This window comes from Syngnathus typhle, linkage group LG2 (genome assembly GCF_033458585.1).
Source record: "Syngnathus typhle isolate RoL2023-S1 ecotype Sweden linkage group LG2, RoL_Styp_1.0, whole genome shotgun sequence".
Classification (NCBI taxonomy): Eukaryota; Metazoa; Chordata; class Actinopteri; order Syngnathiformes; family Syngnathidae; genus Syngnathus; species Syngnathus typhle.
In genome coordinates, this window is record NC_083739.1 from 12,964,096 (window position 1) to 12,979,958 (window position 15,863).

The 15,863-nt window shown below is 45.9% G+C and overlaps 1 protein-coding gene across 5 annotated transcripts in view; it reads right to left on the reverse strand.

Annotated features, from left to right (window-relative positions):
* LOC133146373 (nuclear receptor coactivator 3-like) overlaps positions 1-15,863 on the reverse strand; it is a 36,076-nt gene that overhangs the window by 3,483 nt on the left and 16,730 nt on the right. For 4 of the 5 annotated variants that reach the window (XM_061270080.1, XM_061270089.1, XM_061270099.1 and 1 more), the window contains exons 2-19: positions 9,511-9,618; positions 8,735-8,895; positions 7,364-7,461; positions 7,110-7,284; positions 5,005-5,187; positions 4,811-4,897; positions 4,550-4,690; positions 4,320-4,467; positions 3,741-4,240; positions 2,568-3,658; positions 2,342-2,471; positions 2,055-2,213; positions 1,720-1,950; positions 1,547-1,646; positions 1,303-1,474; positions 723-1,049; positions 534-632; positions 84-312 (exon numbers count right to left, since the gene is read on the reverse strand). In XM_061270080.1, coding sequence (XP_061126064.1) covers positions 84-312; positions 534-632; positions 723-1,049; positions 1,303-1,474; positions 1,547-1,646; positions 1,720-1,950; positions 2,055-2,213; positions 2,342-2,471; positions 2,568-3,658; positions 3,741-4,240; positions 4,320-4,467; positions 4,550-4,690; positions 4,811-4,897; positions 5,005-5,187; positions 7,110-7,284; positions 7,364-7,461; positions 8,735-8,895; positions 9,511-9,602 — 4,123 coding nt within the window. In that variant the 5' untranslated portion in view covers positions 9,603-9,618. The remainder of the gene's footprint in view (positions 1-83; positions 313-533; positions 633-722; positions 1,050-1,302; positions 1,475-1,546; positions 1,647-1,719; positions 1,951-2,054; positions 2,214-2,341; positions 2,472-2,567; positions 3,659-3,740; positions 4,241-4,319; positions 4,468-4,549; positions 4,691-4,810; positions 4,898-5,004; positions 5,188-7,109; positions 7,285-7,363; positions 7,462-8,734; positions 8,896-9,510; positions 9,619-15,863) is intronic. The other variant, XM_061270107.1, reaches the window with a different exon arrangement.

Sequence of the window (15,863 nt, forward strand, 5' to 3'; positions counted from 1 at the left end):
TGGGACACAGTTCTCTGAACCTGGTGCATTTCTGAGACTCACCACTAGGTAGCAGCATTGTTCTGCTGCACCAGTCAACTCACCGTAATTCCCTCCATAAGCAAATTGCTGCGGGCCAGGCTGACCCATGTTGGGTCCTCCCACACTACTGTCCATGCCGCCAGGGGCTGTGACATTAGGCGGAGGGCTGAATCCACCTGCAGCTGCCTGTTGCTGCTGCTGCATCAGCATCATCATGCGCTGCCTTCTCATCTGCATGGTCACCATCTCCCTGCTGCGCTGAGCCATCATCTGAGCATTCAGGAAGCCCTGCTGGCAGAACAACGGTCAGAGGAAAATCTCCTGTATCGAGTGCCAGTAAAAACGGGAAACAATATGGATTTGAAAATTAATTGTCAATAGACGTGAATGCAAGTATGAATCTATATGGGCCGATATGACAACATTCAAATTAGAGTCTGGAGGTCTGAACAAACCTAAGTGGCCTGTTGTTGACTGGTGACCATTGACAGTAAACTTTCCTTTTTCCCTACCTGTCCAGGTATGCCCGCCTGCATAGCAGGCCTCATGCCGGGGTTGCCTCCAGGGTTCTCCATCTTCATGCCCATGGCCTGCCGTGTCTGATTCATGAACTGCAAAAGGTTTCCAATTGTATTAGACAATTGGTAAATGTAAATATCAATGAAACGAATATAAAATGCTTGTCAAGATTTTACTCCTACCTGCTGTCCCTGCAGCCTTTGTTGCAACTGGAGCCTCATGGGTTTGTTAGCACTCATCATCCTGGGCCTCATCATATTGGCCCGGGGATGCCCCAAGTTCCCCATTCCACCCATGCCGGGGAAATTATTACTTTGGCCCATTTGTGACAGCATGGGTCCAAATGCGCCTTGCTGAGGTTGGCCCTGCATAGGATTCCCTCCATAGCCGGTCTGCATGGCGATGCTAGGGGGTCCGGGATAGCCTTGTCCATAAAGAGGTTTCTGGTCCAGAACCATGGAAGGTTCTTGTCCCGGAAAAGGCTCCAATGATTGCTCTGCTCCCTGCGTCTGCAGGAACAGACAGAAAAGGTATTCCAGCGAGCTGATCAAGCTTTTATTGATTCATTTGGTGTTCGTTAATACGGCAGAGTGGAGTCTCCCTGGGCTCATTTATCTCACTTCAGACATAAACCTTAGAGTAAAAATAAAATATCTGAAATTAATCACAATTACGAGTCATGACAAGAAAGCTGCTTTTTTAACCTCGAGGGTTCTCCCAACCCCCAACTCAGAGACCGTTTCATCTCTTCCTGTGACCTACCTGACTGACAAGGTCCGGGATGCCGAGGGCCCTGTCTATCTCCTCAAGCGCGGTGCCATCTGTGTTGTTCAAAAGCGAATCCAGCTGGTCTAGGAGCGCTCGCTCGTCACTCTGACCCTCGCTGGTTGTGGGCGGCGCCAGAAGTTCATCTAAAGTGTTTGCAAACTGGCGTCTGTGGCAAATGCACACGCAGATTAAGTTTTGGGTCCTCGAGGACAAAATACAAACTGTGAGGTGGGTTCACCTGTTGCTTTCCATCCCCATTAGAGGGTCAGGCCACGAAGGATTGTGGTGGCCTTGCTGGTTGAAGGAACCCACACTCATCATCATGTCAGTGGAGCCACCTTAACCACAACGCAAAGTTGTTTTTACAAATACAAATCGCAAGTAACAGTCAACGTGAACGCGACAACATACCCATATCCATGAGCTGCTGCTGTAGCATAGACCTGGAACCTGGGTTACTGTTAGAGCGGCTCACCATGGCACCTGTCATCATTCCTTTGCTACTGTTGTACTCCATGTTGGGACGCATCATGGAGGGGTGAACCGATGAACCCACTGGACTGGGACTGGAGCGGGATATAGACCAGTCTCCGGATGCCCCCATGGGAGACCTCTGGGTAGCCATAGCCCTATTGATTGGTCCTGATCATCAAAAATATAAGCACGAGAATCAGTCACGATGGAATTCATTTTAGAATTGCACATGAGATAAACCAGCAGATTTGAAAAATAAATCGTCTACACACCCATATTTCCTGGATAGCTGTCTGGGCTTCCCATCATATTCTCCTGCTTGACAATCATGGGCCGCCTTGCTCCTCCTCCAAGGCTTCCAGAAGGCTTCCCATCTACGGACAAGGTCCTCTGGAATGGCACTCGAGGCCCTGGTCCCAAACCTGGACTCGCTAAGTCAATGAAATATAAACATTCGTTCCATATGAGAATAATGACTTGAGCAACAGAAATTCTAATATCCTCTGTGATCACACCAATCGTGTGATGAAATGACTGACAAACAGATATCATTGCTTACCCTGAAGACTGTCATCAAGGCAACCCTGGGGTTTGCTGCTGACAGTGGGCCCAGCGCCTCCTGCCTGATCCGGGTAAAAATCAGAGCCGGTCCCTCTAAGATCCCCCAGGATAGACTCAAGGTTGTGCAACTGGAAAAGAAAATGTAGTAAGAATTGAGTCGAGGTCCAAACAGATACTTGTTGATGAGGCAAAAACAACAACAACAAAGCAGGGTTTGAACTTACGTCATCAGGTGGTTCTGACTTGATCTTGCTCTCATGATGTTCAGGAACATGGCCCGGGCCACCACGTGAAGGACCGCAAGCTGTCGCCGAGGGTCCCTTGCCTTCTAGCTCCTCCAGTTTGGGTTTGATGTCCACTGGCTCTTTGGAATCGTCCTTGTTGAGGAGATAGTGGAGAAGGGCATGGGTCTTCTCCTTCTTGGGGCTAAGCTGCTCCTGCTTCGGTTCAACGATTAAGCCGGAGCCGGTCCCAGACCCCGGAACTCCGGAACCTACTTCACTGCCCTCTTGGCCGCCTAGTACCACCTTGCCCGTCGCCTCCGCTGTGATCTTCGCTACTTCATCGGGTGTATTGCCATTCTGGAGTAGCTTGTGGAGAATCTTGTGCTTTTCTTGGAGTGATCCTGTGTAGCTGGCTGAAGCCGACACTGCCCCCAAGCCACTCGTTTGGTTTGAATTGGCATTAACAGAGGAGGAGGAGGACACCCCAGTGGCTGAGGGGCTAGTCATCCCCCCAGTTGGGTCTTTACTTTCGGAGGCTGCTGGAGTACTACTGTTGTTTGACGGTTGCGGAGCAGGAGGCACTGGAGGTCCACTTCCACCCATTGCGAGCTCCTCAGTTGGCAAAGTCAGAAGCTGCAGCAATTTCCGATGGCCCTTACTTTCCGGTACCCTTCGGTTTGGCTCCGGTGTTACTGCACGAGTCTCGCCTCCACCATCTGCTAACTCTTTAGGCGTTGTAGCTGCCTGGCTGTCGGGTCTGTCTCCAGAACCTTCAGCCTGTGGATGCTGATGATGGTGCAAAGGGTGGGGATGCTCGGCAGTCCCAGGCCCTAAACCTCCTGCTGGGCTTTTGGGCCCATCCTGACTCGGTTTGGCCATTTGGTTTGGCTGAGAGGAAGAAGAGGAGTGGACACTTGGAGAGCTATCTGGTTTATGGACTGGCGAAGGAGACATCAGCGTGGAGGGAATTGAGTTCCCTACTCCTTCACTGATGGCTTGTAAGGCATTAAGGGAGCTGCTGGAGTAGGTTGTGGTGTTCCCACCGCCTCCTCCTCCACCGCTGCAAATGCCACCCATGGGAGAGTGCATGCCTGAAAGAAAACCGCAATACAATCAAGTGGGCGCATTGACAAATGTACCGGATGTCAGAATCTTTAACGAGAGCCGCCTCACCTCCAGGAGAAAACTGATTGGAGCCCATCTTTGGACTTCCTCGAGTCCGGGGTGACATTAGGAGTCCTGACTGGGGAGCGCCCATCCGAGGGCTTCCTGAAGGGCTGTTCAAGCCACTTAGCCCAAAGCCTCCGCTACTCTGAAAGGGGGGCTGATGCTGGTGGTGCTGCTGCATGCCTTGGTTTGGGTTATTCATGGGACTCATCTGACTCATATGGCCCATCTGACCCATCTGCATCATGCGGTTACCCATGGCTCCACCCCCAGCCCCACTACTTCCTCCATATGCAGAGCAGCCACCCATCTGACCCATGTGGCCCATGTGGCCATGCTCGTTCATTCCGAAGCCCCGGTTCATGCCGCCCATGCCTCCCATCACCATCCCGCCACTTGGGTTCATGTTCATTTGGGCATTTGGGTTGGGGGCTCCCATGGGCTGCTGTCTCATGCTGTTGGGCATCATGTTGCCGGCCTGAGATGAGCGGTAACCATTGGGTTCTCTAATTGGAGAGAGAAAAGCAATCATGAGAAAAAAAAAACTTCTTTTTTTTTTGGTAGTTTGTATTTCCAATATCTAACCTCTGAAGGAGATGAGTCGAGATGAAACCTTGCGGCTCGTTGCTCATTGGATGCCGGTACAATTTGCTCTTTGTCTGCGCTGTGACCGGCGTACCGTCTGACAGGGAGAAGCGATAAAGCGGCGTCTCGGCGTGGCCTTGCAGAAAGGCTGCACAGAAAAGCCGCACGTTAAGCCAATGGTACAATAACAAAAGCCGTCGTGATGGTTTGTTTGGAATTGTGTAACGCACCCTCGTGATAGTGGCGTTTGTGGGACCAGGGTTGCCCATCACTATGCTGGAGGAACATCTGAATGCAACGCCTCAATAAATCCTCCCAGCCTGGACGCACTGATGCTCGCAGAGAATTCTGGTCAATCTGGATTAGTTTACCTGCCAGGGCGAGAAGAGAAAGGACAAAAGAAGGAAGAGAAAGCGAGAAAAGTGAGAGGGATCAGTCACACTTGAAGACATGGTCTTTTGTAAAACACACTGTGTAGAGAAGGTCCTCACCTGAAAGCTCATGCCTTGTATTGAAGCTCTCCGTTCTCTCCATAGCTGTAACCCGACGGGCCACGCAGATCATACATGACTGCAGATCTGGTGAAGGGAGAGAGGATTCAGTAATGTCTTATTGTAGGGTCATCATCGTTTTTACGGTCAAAGGTGGCCGAAAAGAGGATTGCACGCAAAAGGTCATGCTTTACCTTCACCCTCCTCAATCATGGCCTTTGGCTGCGTAAGGGCAAAACATTGCATGGTCTCATAGCGTGGCCCTCCTGGTCCCTCCTCCATAGCGCCATGGGGGTGGCCAAATTTGACAAGCATTCGGCAATTGAAGGTGTGACTCTTCTGTCGGGCTGCCTCGTTTCCCCACGACACTCCATTTACTAAAAAAGGACAAAAATGTGAATTCTTCCCAACGCCCGGCATTGAATAAATGAATGCGTGTGTATTTTCATAGTTGTCAATCAAATGTCACAAAAACAGTGGGAGAAGAGAGTGACCATATTAAAACGTGCTTCCCCCGCATTCAGATTGAGAAGCAGGTGTCTAGCCTGATGTTCGGATCTCGGCTAAATGGACCATGGGATTATTTTTGCTAAGGTGTCGATTTCCAATACCTCCCCCCTAAGTGTACTCTGTGGCGGCAGAAGCCAGCTACACTGTCATCTATCCTCATTAGGGTCCTGACTCCTCATTACGCTCACCGACACCAACACACACACACGTGTACATCTGTGGCACGGTAAGTCAGAGCAGGGGTCACCTTCAGAGGAGGAGGAAGACAAGAGGGAGGGAAACTTCACGGAGAAAACAGAAAGCATCTAGCAAGGTCTGTGTGAAGTCACAAGACCTTGAATTGTTGGCAAGATGTTTCTGTCTAGCAGGTGGCTGGGAGGAAATATGGACGGAAGATGTGTCAAGAGGGTAGATGGACAGAGCAAATGGCGCTGGGGAGGGTTTTTTTTTTTTTTCATCTTGGCCAAGAAAGCCCAACACAGTCAAAGTGGATAAATAATGGCCGTCAAAAATTAAAAACCACCAGCTCAACACAAAAACACACACCACATTCCTGTTATTGAGTGTGGGAGTTTTTGTGTATTTAACTGTGGATGGCGTGGCCAGTGGTCATCCCGCAGGAATGTGCAGCGAGAGGTCATTTCATTCACAGCTCCGGAAGCCTAATGATGGTGGCGAGCAGCAGAGCGAGACACAACGAGGGGTGGGAGTGCAGACACAAGCATGTTGTAAAAATGGCCAAGTGTGAGATTCGGCTTATTAGAAAGTCTAGAGAGGTATAGGGAGAAAGAGAAGATGAGACAAAGGCGGGAGGAATAGACAAGGGTGCAAGACAACAAAAGGACCAGATCGCTTTTGCTTCAAAGTAACGCCGCTGTGCTAACTGAGTGGCAGGCTCAGTCAAACAAACATTCATCCGCCATTAACTTCACAGTGCGCACTCACGGGGCTCATCAAACACACCAACTAATATCGCCGTCAGCATGTAAATGTAAGGAAAGACACGTCAGCACATACAAATTCAATGAAGTAAGAGGAGCGTGCCGAGGTGCATTATTCAGTAGCAAGTGTTTTCCAGATGGCTGCCATGGGACCTGAATAAAGGCCTGTTTGACACTGTCTGGACCACTGAGTGTGACTGACGGCTGCGCCACACTGCCTGCTTCGCACTGAGTGGGTTGGCGCTTCCGTTCAGTCGCATGTGCGGTTATGTCAGGTGTGTTGTGAGTTCTCTGAAAAGACGCTTCCCAGGGGGTTCCCTCATTACGACGAGGAGCATAATCCATAACTGAGTGCCCGTGAAGTCGAGTAGGCGTATGCACTCGGGCGACTCGGGTTTTTTACCTTTGCACTGTTGATGACGTCAGGTTTTATTTCTGAGTAAAAATACAGCACCGTCACATAGGTAATATCTTACAATCAACTTATGAGTATTAAAGTATTGGGGTATCCCAAATATAGTGATAACATATAACTAGTGATCCAAAAATGAAGCTTCAAATTTGCTTTATGAACCAATTGTTGTATTTTTTTGACCAATCGCGGTGGCACCGTCGGTTTAAAGAAAGAGGTTTAAGAAATGAACAATCAAATGTGCTTTCAGCCCAATGTTAAATAGAGAGTACCATCTAGAGAAGTCAAAAGAAAATACAAGTGGTTCATAAACCTAATTTGAAGCTTCATTTTCCCATCACTACAAAAAATTAACCGCAACCAAGGACTTCGAGTGAGATCAGAGCTTTACTGGGACGACATGAGAGACATATGTGCGTGCAAGTTTGAATCTCACTGTTGGTCTTGGGCAGGTTTTTGTGGAACTCCTCCCTGTCTTCTTCGTGTAGAATGTTGTAGACGCTGGTATTGATGAGCTCGTCCTGCTTGTACTGCAGGTACTGTGTCACGTTGTCCGACACAAACACAATACTGCCCTCTCGGTTCACCACAAACAGGAAGCCATCCAAAGCCTGGTGGCGCAGTGACAGGGAGTCAACACTCCAATCGAAGGTTGAACTGACATTGAGTGAGGAAGCTAATAGGACTCACCTGCAGCAGAAGAGGCCCTAGGTGGTCTTTGTCAATGACACCCTGACCTGTTGAGGAAACGTCCGATTTCTGAACATCGTCGCTGATGGAAGCCTTTCCTGTGAGGGGAGACAATGAAATCGAGTTAAAACACATGGAAAAACCTACTGGCATTCTCCACGAAAAGCTAATCCAGCAGGGGGCAGTGTTTCTCAAGCATCAGTATCTTCTTTTTTTTAAATGAATATATATTTATATATACAGGTAAAGGAGGGAGGCATATGAGGGGGCAGGTTTCTTTAAGGAGCCCATCAGGAAGAATCGAGGACTGGGTGCATGTGCAGCAGGTAGTAGTCGTCCTCGTGCTTTTTATATTCAGTGTCAGACTCAGAGGAAGTGTCTGGTAGGTGGAGAGAGAGCGTGGGAGAGAGCTGGAGAGGCTCTGCAAGCCATAATGGTGCAGGGGCAGGAGCCCAGGCACCTGAAATAAGGGTGGGGTGTGTGTGTGTGTGGGGGGGGGGGGGGGGGATGCTGGGAGAGGCAGCCAGAGAAACAGATGGCTGCAATAATAAATGATACCAGGGGAAAAATGCGCTTGCCGTTTGGTTTGTCGCAATAGTAGCCGCTCGTTTGGATTCGGGGGGTCAATAATACCTTCGCAGCAAGCGAAACAACAAACTGCCTGAATTGGAGTACTGAAAAGTTAAGGCAGGAAAGGAGAGTAGAACTTGGAGAGAAACGCAAAAGATACTGTAAGCAAACAAGAGCGCGCAAATAAAAAGCTGCATAACAAGCATGTGAAAGTGAGACAGGGAAAAGTAGAACAGGTAGGAAGCGCGAGATGAGTCCAAAAGCCTCCGTCATGTCTGTCTCCACTTCCTGTAACTATGGCAACCTGTCAGCAGCCAGTCAGGGCCAGCTGTAGCCTCTTCCCCTTCCTGTCGAGGTGGCAGACTCCAACTGAGCCCCACCGAAACACAACAACCACCACCACTAATTTTCCCCTCTAATTAACCTTTAACTTGCTTCTAGCTGAGAGCCAAAAATATATATATTTTTTAACTAATAGAACCAAAATGGGAAATGCAGCTTTAACATAACTAATTATTTGGAACTTTGGCAGAATGGATGTGATTACCTGCAAAACGCTCAGATAAATGGTCTCTTATGTGGCTAACTAACAGCTTACACACACACACACATGAATGACAGGTTCACAAAAGCTCGGTGCAATGTTTCCTCACATCTTCACAAACAAACAGTTGACGCTATGAAATGAATTACTGATTCACCCCCTGCACCCGGGCTCTAAAGTGTGTCACGACGATCGTCGGCACTCTCCACGACACGTTATGTCACGCAACATCCAAACAATCAGTCCCGTCTACTCACCCTGCTCTTTGATCTGTCGGATCTGCCGCACCGTCTCTTTGAGGATGGCGCATTTGTCCGGTTTGACATTGAAACTGTCGATGTCGCTGAGGTTAGCCGAGATCAGCTCAGCCAGCTCCTCGATGTACTTGCTTTCTTGCTCCCGCCGCTTCCTGTCACTCCTGCAGGTGGTAACGTTCAGGAGTTTAAAAGAATGCTGCGAGCAACGGTCCATCATGGCCTGTTTATTTGATGCGCTTCCAGTGTATACACTTGTATGTTTGAGATGTGCTTGTTTGCGTTTGTTCATAGTTTAGCTTAATAAGGGGCAAATGTTGTTTTCCTAAAAGCAGCATATCAACATAGTTAGAAGAACATTAATTCTAGCTGCTGGTGAAATCAACCTGGTTTTGAACGAAATATGTTCATTTCCATTCATTTTAATGAGAAAGAATTGCTTTGGTCTACATATACTTATATATACTAATAGTTCATGAACCAACACTACATTGTTATCCAAAGACAATATTTATTCCCGAGGCATTTCTTCCTTCTCCTTAAAACGATAGTTGAATTTTTCCGCAGCCAAAGACCCATCAATAATTTAAGACAAATCATTTCATCATTTCGAGCCAAGAAGGAAAAGCTGTCTTTGGAGTGGGGCTTTTCTTGACCAAGCAACTGTTACTGACAAACCAACCAATCATTTTACACCAAGACACTACTGACCAAGAGTCTTTAAACCTCATTGAAAGAATCACACGATCTGTTGAATTTTGCTGATGCGTCACACTCACCCGAGACCAGGTGTGTCGCAAGTGGAGAGTTTGCGTTTCCGGTTTTCTGAGATCACAGTTTCCATGGAGTTCTCCCCCAAACTGCTCATCATGAACACATATCAGCACCTGCATCAAGGCAGAAATAACATTGATAATACAGTTAAGGACTTTGTGAATAGCGAATCCTCCTTTTGAAGTTCAACATGGGGCAGGTTGTAAATTGTAATTATCAGGACAAAATATGCTCATATCACGCATCTCGTAATCAGCTGGCGGGGGATGACAAACACAAACACGTCTGCCCGGCCGGCCTCTTCGGCAGAGAGAACAAACAGGAGTTTATTTATTTGTGTATTTGTGTGCGGGACTGTGTCTGTGGAAGTTCATCAGCTCATATGGCGCTGTGTCTCACACCCACACTCGCAGACACATACAGGATTAGCAGTGTCTCTGATGAAAAGCCACGCTGCACAACTAACCCCGTTAGACAGCCGTCTGTCTCCCACAATGCATTACGTTTCGTCTCCAGGAAGTGAGCTGATAGAGGTTGTTGGGAGGCGAAGCAGATGGAAAAAAAGGAGGAGGAGGAGGAGGAAGAGGGACGGACGGAATGGACGATATAAGAGAGGGAGGGAGGGAGAAGCCGCCGCTGTGACTTGAGCTCTGATTGGTCACTTTCTTTGCCACAGCGACAGGCACTGGGGAGAGGTAGGAGGAAGAGGGAGAGTGAACACAACTACAGGAGGAGACATAAAAAAGAAATACCAAGGAGAAAAAGGGGGCGGGGGTAGACAGGCATGTCAAACAAACAGGTGAGAGGAGAAGAGGAGAAGATCCAGGCATCCTCGTAAGTGGCAGCGAGTGGCCTGAAAGCTACCAGTAACCCTCTTAACCTTCACAGCCATTTCATTTCATTGATTACATGGTTATCCTCTGACTGGAGGAGCGTCTCTGCTGCATAGCAATCCGGACCAATGGCAGCGGGGAAACTCAAAATGTTTTGTTTAATTCTCTGAATACCAGAAAAGTCTGAGTTGAGTAGTGAACAATTGGATTATTAGGTGGATTAAGTTCCGTTGGTGGTGCTAATTCAAACAATTATTGGCCAACTCAGGCATGCCTCCGAGTCCAGGTGAAACTTTGGTGTTTATACACGAAGCAACAAGAAGGAATTCATACCAATCTTCCGCTAACCATTTCCAGATTCTCATGCTGAATTTCATTTCTGCTTTTAAGATTTTTTGCTCTCTTCTGCATCTCCTCCCATCTGTCCGTCTTTCCACGCCTCACCACCCTGCTGCTTACCATAAGACAATCGGCACACTTGCTGCTGAGGAGGTAGAAAAGGCAGAGGTACAAATTCAGGGTTGGACAAGAAGTCTCGTCGCCGCCCCTCGATCCCCATCCCTGACTGCCAACCCTGTTGATGTAGCTCTCCAAAAGGGAGTTGCTCTAATTGTGGAGTGAATGAAACAGCCCCGGAGAATGGTTGATTAGGAGACTGCTGAATGCCTGGGGGATATGGGTCACCTCCAGCCTGGCGTGGGCCGCCCGCTTTTTCCAGTGCAGGGATAAAGTCAATTACACGCCACAGGCAGTGGGACCTGGTGGCAGAGAGGCAGCATGGCCATGCTGGGCACAATGCAGCCGCAGCGGGGTGGGGCAGTGGGACGAAGATACAAAGGAAATAAGGATATAAAGGAAATACGAGATGCTGAGTTAAAGAAGCCAAGCTAAGACTAAAAGGCCAGCGCTTGACTGAAATTTGCTCGGCTCCAAAAATGCGCCGAAAATTCTCAATAGAAGGAAGTTGTGGATGCCAATAATGAGGAATTGCTAACACAATTGTGATCATTTACTTGTAAACCAGTTCTATCAAAACGAGAGAGGACAGCAGAGGAATACCATCCGTGAGAGTTGGGGAAGGAGTGTCAGTGGTTGTTAGGCAGCTTGTGGCTTGTTCGGAGGAGCAGATCTGATGTCTTATAGGCTTAGCCATCACGCAATTAACGTCACAGATTGACACAGTGGAAAATGCAACACGTAGGTGGGCAGCACTTTTGAGGGCCTGTCCGATAAGCTCGCCTTCACACTGCTTGAGACTTGATCGGATACAAACGTCTGGTCTGAACTAAGGATGTTTGATTCCACTTTTTTTCCAGACCAATATCGGTGAAGACCAGGCACTGGTTCCACTAGTAATTTTAATCCGTAAAATTTCCCCCAAAAACATCTTTTAAAGAAAGCGCTATAGTATATGCCAATAAAGCAATTTTCTATTTTTCTAATTTCTAGTTCCTGGATTCCCACCCATCCCTCGTCTGAACTGTTACAGTTGCAATGACAGCTGTCCAATACATTTTTATACACATTTTGAAAAAAAAAATAAAAGGGGTTTTTCTCTCTTTAAGTAGCAATAATTAGTGAATAGTGTGACCTTAGCCATGTATGAGTAAACCCAACCTTTGGTGGCAAATTTAAGCCCAGGCTGGAATTTCCTGTTTTCACTCTTTTTGTGGTAAAAGGATAAAACGATCATACCAGTCATTCTTTCGTAATCTCAGTTGACACAGGCACAAGGTCCCATTGGCCATACACAGACCAGCGTTGCACCAGGGAAGCAGGAGTGGTAAAATCCCAGAATATTTAGAATTCCAGCATTTAAAGCAAATATGAATTCCAAAATGGTCCGAGAGTTTTTTTTAGCGATTGCGCGCACTAAACCGGACACTAAAACGATCACACATTGTTCATTTCAAGTGTCGATTTCTGTTAGCGTTCAGCATAATGTAGCACGGCTCAACTTCTTTAATGTCTATCCATGTCTTCTTTAGCAGGTCATGTAAAGCGCACCTAAAGTTTGTATTGTGTACTCGAAAACTAACTATTATCAAAAGTTTTACTATAATAATATTCTCTATAATAAATATAATATAGATATAGAATAGAAACATATAGGTATAGAATATAATAAATATTCTCTATAATAAAAATCTGAGATAGCTCAAATAAATTTGGAACTATCATTTACATACAGTACAAATGATGGAATCAGGTGGAATTGTTTATAGACAAATAGCTGACAAATCATATTAAAGAGAATAAAACAATGAGTTATGTAATGCATGTTACCTATTTAGAATAATTTGCTGGAACGTCATCATATTCAATCATCATATTTAAAAAAAAATAAAAATAACTAAACTCATATAAGGGTTGATATCTATTATATTTAAAAAAAATCATGTTCATAAAATCACATACTCTAAAAAAAGAATATTTAAAAAAAAAAGAATAACTGAAATCATATAAAGGGTTAGTGTTGTCAATAAAAATAAATAATTAATAAAACCTACAGTAAAATCTAGCATGCTAACACATTTGACAATTTTCCTTTAAAAATGACTACTGATGGATATGTTTTTGTTTTGTTTTAAAACGGAGAAGTGATGTTGTACAGCATGTTAACTAACTGGTCAATTATTGTTCAGCACAGCCATCTTTTGAAAAACATGTCACTTCCTGATCACTTCACTCGCTCAAAATTAACCCCCGCCGTACTCGTTGCATACACCTCCTCGAATCTACCCTCGCGCTGGCCTCAAATGTATTCATCCTGTTATCTGTGCAATAACAGAGCATCGGCAGCAGCGTGTGAATGAAAGCCAGTGTGATTTAGTTAAGTCTGCGCACGCGCTCCCGTGGTGTCACCTGCCGACGGAGGTAAAAGATTAATGCTCTCCTTCAGCCACGGCAGGCGGAGCACAAGAAATAATTTGATTTCTCCTCCTGTGTATATGCTGCCTCCCCACACTTCATTTTCTCCTCTGCCTGAAAAGCATCCTTGTTTTTTGTTTTTTTTTGGTTGCCTCATCTTGGAGCCGCCACTGAGTAAACCCGCCTCAGGTCTTGACGGAAACCCTGACAAAGATTCAAACCTGCCAACACACCTCCATACAACATCTGCATTAGAAGAAGCGCGCGGCTCTGTTTTAGGTCGGGATGTTGCAAGAATGTGGCAACAACGAGACACTCTCTAAACCTGGTCCACCGTTGCCATGCCAACCACGTGGGATAATAGTTAGGGCTGAAGTGATGGACAATCAGACCCCCACCTCCCTGACCGCTTCTTATGGTGACTAGTCAGTGGAATTTGGTCGACAACGAAATGTGAGTAAAAAGGTTGAACGCTTGATATTGTAACAACTTACTATACTGTTGATTACAATATAAAGGAAAATATGAGCTTTAGATGTCATGAACAAAAACACATGGAAAGTGGCCCTCATTCAATCTCAACCATGAGCTAAGGGATGTTGAAATATAATATGTAGTAACATTACAGTTAGTCCCGTTAAGCACTTTCTGAAACAGTATCACAGTAAGAAAGATAAAAGAATGTGGATTAAAAGCAGAGCAATTCTTAAGACACCCCTAGAGCAAAAAAACAGCCAATTATTTCTCCAATACTACAAAATGAACACAGCTCCTGCATATTCTTTCTACTAAATGGCAAATATTATATTATGCTTTGTGGCTGCAGAGAAATAAAAATATTTTACGGGCTAATCCCTGCCACTGTCATGCGAAAGAAAACCTAATAGGTTAATTTGTGTCAATTTAAATCATGATAAGATTAAGAGCACACGTGTGTGTGTGTGTGTGTTTAGTCGCACTATAAGTGCATGGTTTCCACAATCACCGGCGCGATCCCACGGGGGAATCGAGTGTGTAACCATGGAGAGCGCGGGGCGTTTCCATGACTCCCTGTCATCTGTAAAGCACACCAGCAGCATCTCATGTTCACCTTGTCGCTGTGCCTCCGTGCGCGTGTGGTCACATTTTAGGAAAAGGTTTACAGGCCAGCACACCAAGAGTGTGTGCCTGACTGGTCCGCACAGTGTGTGTTTACATGTGTGCATGTGTTTCGTGTGCTATTGACCGTCAGCGACCTGACCGCTGGCTGCACTCATGATTAGGAGCAGATGGGGACTGTGTGTAAGTGTGTGTGCGTGTGTGTGTATTTGAAGGAGTGGGGAGGCGGCTGCTCCACTTTAAGTGATGTATGGACTCCAACACACCAACAAAGACCCTCCTTCAGCCGACGTGTTTCCTTTTAATTGAGATGGGAGACAAATGGAGTTGGAGAGCGTCATCTTAAGGCACGTGTGAGCGGGAACTCCCGCTCCTTGTTTTAATTTGGAAAAAGCCATGAAAATGGAAGATGAAAAGGCTGCAACACATTATGATGAGTATGCCCATTTGTCGACATGGCCCTCGATTAGCGGCACTTTGCTGTATGAATGTCTACTACGTGCTTGCATTTCAACAAACGCTTGAGCAATAAATACCTTACCCAACAGCATCTTCCTCTTGTAAAAGCGGTTTAAAGATGCAATAAAGATGCAGCTCGTTTAAAGTTTACTGGGGATGTTGATGGAGAAGCCAATAATTGGATGAACGTCAATGGAGGATTGCATCCCAATGCCAATGTTCAGAATAGCTGATTTACCACGCCGCCAAGTTGAGGTGACATTATGTAATACAGGACGCTTATCACTGACTGTATTTCTATTTTTTTTTTTAAACATACAAGCTGTCCTGAATTGCCCAAATAAAAAAAAGTAAAAAAAAATAAAAAAGTAAAATAAAAAAGTCCATGTTCTGTCCACTCATGTTTCTTAATGCCGTTTACCCACCACTCCTCTCATCCAAGTGCTCCTTTGTATCTGATTTGAATTCTTTATTTTCAATTTTTCCACAACTTCTGCGAAAACCACAATACAGTTCCGCTATACGGAACAAACAACAATGGCAAATGTCGCCTCAGTTATGAGGCAAATTTTATTGGAGTGGAGAATGAGGACAGGGTGAGATCAGACCAAGTCAGCAAAGAAGAGTGTGGACTGTGGAGTAAAAATCATGCAATGTGAATGTGATATCAAGTAAGTGAAGTTATAAAGGCATGAGGCGGCCTTAGAAGTAAAGCTTGACGAGTTTATTAGTTAACTTTCATCTTTGCAAAAGTCATCAAGCTGCATTTAGCATCGCAAACCTGCAGTGTGCCGAGCGAGGGAAAAGGCCACGCCAGCTTTTGATTGAATCTTAATCCTATATTGAATCCTCTTATTAAATTCAAATCCATGTAAAGCTCTTAATCAAACCTGATTAAATTTCACTTGAAACATCTACAGTGCAACAAACTAAAGTTATAAATCGGTGATGCTCCCAAGATTCACTTGAGATCTTTAATCACCTTTTGTTGACAAAGATGGGAGATATGGCCAGACTTTATAGAGGCGGTCTAATTAGTGTTAGGTGCCTTTAGCTAAACTCTGAACATTACACGAGTAACAGGAGGAATAAAATGC